Source organism: Polistes fuscatus, unplaced genomic scaffold (assembly GCF_010416935.1).
Source record: "Polistes fuscatus isolate 324 unplaced genomic scaffold, CU_Pfus_HIC Scaffold13, whole genome shotgun sequence".
Classification (NCBI taxonomy): Eukaryota; Metazoa; Arthropoda; class Insecta; order Hymenoptera; family Vespidae; genus Polistes; species Polistes fuscatus.
The window spans coordinates 4,492,033-4,499,318 of NW_025113031.1; the positions used below are offsets into that span (position 1 = coordinate 4,492,033).

General features: G+C 27.0%; 2 protein-coding genes across 4 annotated transcripts; one reads left to right on the plus strand and one right to left on the minus strand.

The window, feature by feature from the left end:
* Positions 1-1,175: 1,175 nt before the first annotated feature.
* LOC122513756 (lipopolysaccharide-induced tumor necrosis factor-alpha factor homolog) lies at positions 1,176-4,704 on the plus strand. The gene is made up of 4 exons (XM_043630225.1): positions 1,176-1,827; positions 4,056-4,187; positions 4,285-4,429; positions 4,548-4,704. Exons 2-4 carry the CDS (start codon positions 4,085-4,087, stop codon positions 4,648-4,650), a joined length of 351 nt encoding a protein of 116 aa, XP_043486160.1. The 5' UTR covers positions 1,176-1,827; positions 4,056-4,084; the 3' UTR covers positions 4,651-4,704.
* A 120-nt stretch (positions 4,705-4,824) lies between these two features.
* Positions 4,825-6,997, minus strand: LOC122513757 (nucleoside diphosphate kinase). Of its 3 annotated transcripts, none has more exons than XM_043630228.1 (4): positions 6,767-6,997; positions 6,298-6,399; positions 5,960-6,210; positions 4,825-4,948 (listed from the first exon to the last, which is right to left on the minus strand). In XM_043630228.1, the coding sequence occupies exons 1-3, from the start codon at positions 6,944-6,946 to the stop codon at positions 5,971-5,973; spliced, it is 522 nt and encodes a 173-aa protein (XP_043486163.1). In that variant the 5' UTR covers positions 6,947-6,997; the 3' UTR covers positions 4,825-4,948; positions 5,960-5,970. The 3 variants fall into 3 exon arrangements, with proteins under 3 accessions (XP_043486163.1, XP_043486162.1, XP_043486164.1); XM_043630227.1 differs by lacking the exon at positions 4,825-4,948 and adding an exon at positions 5,505-5,639 and having other exon boundaries at positions 6,767-6,996; XM_043630229.1 differs by lacking the exon at positions 4,825-4,948 and adding an exon at positions 5,673-5,884.
* Positions 6,998-7,286: the final 289 nt, after the last annotated feature.

Below are 7,286 nucleotides of genomic sequence, written 5' to 3' on the forward strand. Positions count from 1 at the left end.
AGATCATACTCCTTCAAGCCAAACCTTCCAATGATAATCCCCACAATAAAAAAATATTTAAATACTTGAAACAATTGATTATTCCATTGCTCATTAATTTCTTTGGAATTTAATTGTTTTATTCAAAATTAGTTTCTATAAAGTTTCGAAAAAATTCTAATCCATCTGTTTTGTTTGTATAATTGTTTAGAAATTCTTTCAGACCCCACTCTGCATGTAAATTAATTTTTATTCTAATATTTTTCATTATTCTCTATTTTTTTTTAAATGAAAGAAATAAGAACACAAATGGCGAGTCAAATAATTCGATTAATTAATTCCTTAAATTAAGTTTACTTACTTTATGTTGAAAAATGATATAATTTGTATTAAAATATTATAACAAAAAAAAAATTACGTTTTATAATATAAATTATTATTTTATTATTCGCACGCATCTCATTATAATAGAAATATTTGTAAAATAATTGCATTTTGGTTCTTTCTAAAAATATTTTCCTAAGAAGAATAATTGGAGGAGTGTTTTTTTTTAAGTGCGTGGGATTAATATCGAAAAAAGGAAATAAGATAAAAACATTTTGTAAAAGATATATTTATGATACTTGCCAATTAAAAGTCATGTGTATATATATATAGATATATATAGATAAAATTATTCTTTTTTCGTTCTATTTTTAAATTAAAATACAATTATGTCACGTAATATCGCTACGCGAATGAATCGTGATAAAAATTTTAATTTAATATTACAATCGCTTAAAAAGAAATAACTTTGCAACGCATGTTCTATTGTTAGCATAAAAATATATATCATGTGTTATTTATCTCGTTATATTATTTATAAGAAATTATTTACAAAATTTCTTTGAATATCATTCGAATCTTAGAAAGATTACAAAACCCTGTTGAGTATATAAATTAAAAAAACATATAATATAGATAGTAAAGAAAATTATCACTTAATACTATTAATTTATCTAAAAAAAAAAGAAAAAGAAAAATTGTTATCAAAGCGGAAGCATCACAGAAACGTCATCAAATCTTCCAAGTATTTAATTATTCATATACATTTACTAAAATATGCAATACCAAAGTATTGTGTTATATAATTATACTATAGTAATTGCACACGCAACTTCTAATTAATATTTAATAATTTTTAATTATGAAATAACAATTAATTTTAGCGACGATAAAATTCAATTAAAAGAATTACGAAATCTATACAGTCAGATATATACAGGGTGGTACTTTTTTTTCTACAAAATGGTACAAAGAAATATTTAAAAAATAACAAACAAAAAAATTAATATTTATTATTAAAATGTGTATATGTGTGTATATATGTGGGTGCGTGCGCACGCGCGAAAAACACGCACACGTGCGTAAGTTTAAATAAACAGGTATAAAAAGATCTTGAATCGATATTCGCGCGTGTTTCGATAAAGAAAATGTTTTTAGAACTTCTTGGCGTATCAGTGACGTTTCGTAGAAACTCATTCTCTCTCTCTCTCCCTCTCTCTCATTAACTACACTACTACGGACCTGTTTCATTCGGTACATATCCGTGAGATGATCACGTACAAGTTCAGTTAACACTAGGAGGTGACGGAGTATCGATGTTTCGGTCGACAATTTTTCGAAGTAACTAATAGTGACACCGTAATAATCAGTATACTTCTCAATTATACTATTACAAGTTTCAATAATTATATATATATAATAATAATAAAATTTATTTTTTAAATAATTCGATATAAGATCTATAATAAAGAAGTAAAGTTAGAGTATATTGCCAAATATTCACATCGGTATCAAGTACAACAGGTATTTATGCACGTAACCATTTATAAATAATACGAATTTTCACGAACATTAGATCCGATCATAGCCGAACCGAAACATTTTCCTTGGAAAAACGTATACACACAAAAATTTCAATATCATTTGTTTTACATTTCATTGGTTCAATATTACATAATTAAAATATAATTGTGTAATATGTAATAATATATATGTACATATTATGTATTGTGTAATATATTACGTATAGTTTTATATATATTTATATTAATATATATATGTTATAATGTATAATTCATTTGCAATTTGAAATGACTGTGAAATTAGTCGAGATTCATCGAACGATAAGGAAAAGGTGCGTTATCGATAAGTTTTTTCCTCTTTGGTTATGACTCATATATATTATTTCGTAAAAATACATTGGAAAAGAATTTATTCGATTCCGATTAAACAATCATATGATTATATCAAACGAACGTCATTCGAAGATAATGCATTAGTGTTCTCTGAACGAACGAAATATAATAATCAATTTTGATTGAAATTGAGAAATGGAAGGAATTATAGCGAACGATTGATTTATCATTTACAATCCTTGATAATTTCTAATTTTTTCTTATACACGTTTACTTCCTTTTTTATTTTTGTTTTAAATTTCACTTATTCTTTTTTATCATGTCGTAACAATTTTACGTTTACGATAACGATTAATTATAAATATTTATTTATTAATATAAATAAACGAAAATATATATATTTTGTTTGTTTGTGTGAATAAAACGAATTAGAAATAATATTTAATACAAAATCGTATTAATTTTTATAACAAACTAGGAGACTCAAAAAACTTTCAAAAATCGTACAAAATATTTTCTTTCGCTCGTTATACCTTTCATGTGAATATCTCGATCGATCGAATGAAAAACCCGAAGGCCGCAGGCCGATGATATTATCGTTTTAATAATATTGATATGTGATACTAGATACATACACGAAAACTCGAGGATGTATATTCTAACTGCTAAATACAATGAAAAAAGTTAATACGATATTCGTGATAAGTACACGCGAACTCGAGGTTTTTATCAACGGTAAATATACACTAATGTAAAAATGAGTCACGATGTGTGAAATGTACTTTAATATTATTATACTACAAAACAAAAAAATCAATTTTCCACGATCTAAATTTGCGCGGGACTTTTATTAATTATTTATTTATTTATTATTGGTTGTTGTTGTGCCCGTTTGCCGACAAACGGATCGTTTTTTTTTTTGTTAAGTTTTTTTCACAATTCTGGATCAATCATAGATTTTAGAAGAAAATCAAAATGATGAGATATTACGAATAGAACGTTAAAAATATATCATAGTAAATATTTCATTAATCAAATATTTGATACACGATCGATATATTTTTTAGAAATTTTATTCTATTATTTGTTAATACCGTTGCGCCTCTGGTGGCCGTTTAGAGAATTATTAATTTTTCATCATGGCGAAAAATCGATCGAAGATAAAGATGATAAATTGATAATGACAATGATGACAATGATGACAATGATGGTATACAAGCTGTTTATCTTATCACTTATCATCGTTGTATAACTCACGATTATTATTAAAAAGGCTAGAGATAAAAGAAGACAAAAAATTTCAAGATTAGTTCGAGAATATTTTTTTCTATTCAATTCTTTTCTTTTTTTTTTCTCTTTTTCTCAACAGAAAAATATTATTATTATTATTATTTTTCTTTTATACGTAATACATACGTCATTTTAAATGATTAAAGTAATTTACAAAAAAAAGAAAAAGAAAATGAAAAGAGTAATAAATGCAATTATTGATTAATCATCGTGTAATGGACATTTAATTTCCTTATTTTCCAAGGATGAATGGACGCATACGTGATATATTAAAAAATGATTTTGCAAGAGACATTCGAGATGCTTGGATCCTGGATAAAAATTTGATCGTTAAAAAAATGCGATATATAAAATAAAACGTTACAGAATTATTTACAATCAACGTTGCAATATTGCTACAAACTATATTGAATTACGTTTATTATTTTTCTTAAGTACCGTACAATCAATATCGTTATTATATATCACTCATTCGTGTAAATCGATATGAAAAATCGTGGAAATAAAATAAAAAAAAAAAAATCACACGCACACAATCTTGTCGCGAACAAAGTTCAATTAGATCTATCTGACATTTCTAATTTCGTTTTTTTTTTCTTCTTGCAGATATTGATCGATACAAAAAATAAATCGACATGGAAAAAAGTGGACCACCACAACCTGGTTTTATTCCACCAGGTGGTTCATCACCACCCCCACCTTACGCAGGTGGACCATCGCCACTACCACCCCAACAAAGTACGTAATTTTTTTGTTCTTTTTCTTTTTTAAATATTTAATATAAAAAGTACATATAAATAATTATAAAAATTAATTATATTATTTTTAATTATAGATGTGATAATTGTGACAAGTGAGGCTTATGGGTCAGAACCAAGAGTAATGACGTGTCCACATTGTAGACAAAATATATCAACTCGTATTGACACAGAATCCAATACAAAGACGCATTTATTCGCTCTGTTACTATGCCTTGTCGGGTAAAATTATTTCAATCTTATTATAATTATTATATTACACTCGTTAAAATAATATATTTTATATTAGAAAAATAATTCTACGATATTTATTTCTTTTCTTTTATTTTTCATATTTCAGATGCTGGCCCTGCGTATGCATCCCTTATTGTATGGACACTTGTTTAGTGAAGAAACATTATTGTCCATCGTGTGGAGTTTTCCTCGGAGAATCTTCTAATTGATTCACCTTACCAATAATAATACACACAAATGCATGGCATACTACTTTACCTTCATTCTTTTGTTTATTAACATATCTAGTATTTTTTTTTTTTTTCTTTTAATCGAAAACGTATTTTGATTTTTTTTCTCTTCATCGATTATTAAATAATGCATTTGAATACGTTGTTGTTGTTGACTTGAAGGAAAAATAATTCAAGCTAAATATAACGAAACACGTTTATATATTTTTTTTTTTCTTTATTAATTATGAAGAACGCCGTGTCTTCGAACGGACCACACGTAAGAAAAATATCTTATCTAGAAAAAACAATTGAAATATAATCATTACGAATAGGAAAATCAATAGTTGTCATTTGTAAAGAATAGTTTTCAATAGGATTTCCCATTAATAGAATTTCATATATAAATGAATAATACATTTTCCTTTTTTTTTACTTATTAATGTATAAAACCAAATTGCATTTGAGATTTTATAATATTGTTTGAACGATTAAAAATAAAATTTTGTTATATCGATAATAAAAAAAAAAAGAAAACCAAAAAATAACAGAAATAATTTGTTTAATATTTTTTTTAAGCGCACAATTTCTACAAGAAATGTTAAAATGATTCTTTCCGTTTGTATATAATCTTCTTTATTATTTCGATACGATAAATACACATACATTTATATATGTATATACATATTATACATATATAAACATATAAAAGAGTATTGTCGATATATAAAATTATTTTCCGTAGCTAAATTTGTATTTTTAAAAATACAAATTCCTCTATTATCCATTGATTAACAATGATTAAACGCATGATTTATAAACCATCAAATAATTATTGCATACGAGTCTCTTTCGTGCTATCAAAAGTACTCGTATAATTGATAGAAGAAGGATTCCTTTTTCTCGTTCTGGCTTGGAAGATTCTTTATAGAATTGCAGGATACAATTTGTTTGTTTGTTTAATAACGGCAGTGTGTAATAAATGTTACCTATGATAGAACGGGGGAAACAAAATAAATACATAAACATATGTACGTATGTATTTTGAAAAGAATCAACAAAAATGACTACGCAGAAAAGCTCTTAACGTACTTTTATATCAATGCCCATGCAAGATTATTATTTTTATTGGGTGTCTTGCGCAAAGACCGTTCCAATTATTATATACAATTGTTTTCTTATTACGACACACAGTTATGAGTATAGTAATCATTTCAAAGAGCGTTCAAACGTGCTATATTAATTAAATATATATATATATATATTAATTCAGAAAAAAAGTGTATTCCCTTTTTGAAAATATTATTACCTTCTGGCTGTTTATTCATAAATCCATTTTTCAGCCCACGATGACCAATCCGTTAGGCTGGACTTTTCCTTCTCTCCGAACCACAATTTGATTTCTTTTTCCGCAGATTCAACCGAATCAGAACCGTGAATTATATTGCGACCGACCTGAAGACAAAAGTCACCGCGAATAGTGCCTGGCGCAGAATTCTTTGGATCTGTTTCTCCGAGCATAACTCGTCCAGTTTTGACGGCATTTAAACCTTCCCATACCTTAAAAAGTAATATTTATCAGAAAATGTAAATATTATATGAATAATATATACTATATTATTAATAAATTGAATCAATTATTTTTACCATAGGTACAACTGGTCCAGAACTCATATATTTAACAAGACCAGGGAAGAATGGTTTGGCGGATAAATCAGCATAATGCTTTTGTAATAGTTCTTCGGTAGGCTGTTATAAAAGGAAAGAAAAAGAAAAAAATATGAACAATTATCTAACTTATGTCAAATGATATATTTGAATAGAATAAGATATATCAAAAGTTGGCAAGTATTGACACGTATTGTTACTTCATGCATGCAATTGAGAACAATGACATTGGACAAGGGTAGAGACCAACAACTTGGCTTTTAATTTTTTTGATTTTGATTTTATTTTATTTTTTTTTATTATTTATTTTTAATGATTTCCAAAAGATCAATCAAAATGATGGAAAAGTTAATTGTAAAATAGCCGGTGTCCACGTGGAGGACGTGATATAACGGAGTCTGCGCTTTCGATATAATTAAATGCATCACACAAATGCAATTAAACTTACCCAGACCATGTTAAGGGCAACTAATTTGAAGCCCTTTTCCTCGAAACGTTGAATGATTTTCCCAACGAGTCCACGTTGGACTCCGTCGGGTTTAATCATGATAAAGGTACGTTCCTTCGTGTTGGCCATTATGTACTCGAAAAGGAAATGAAGGAAGGTCAAAACTGAACACACGACCATAGATCTTCTGGGGGGACAAGCTTCACAAGATAGGAAAAGAACTCGTAATCCGCATTGCGACACTGGAGTGGGAAATGACATTGACTTTAATTCATTTTTTTGCCGCTAAAGCGCTTCCGTAGCAATTGACTTTAAGTACAATGGACGCTTGCGCACGAACATTGAACGAATTATTTTGTATATTTTTTTTTTCTTTTGTATATTTTTTATTTATTTTTCTCTACAAATCTTTTATATTTCTGAAAATATATATATATATATATATATATATATATATATATTAATTTTGAGTTATATTTAATATCATATCGATAAGATAATTACGATGTTAGAAATCGTT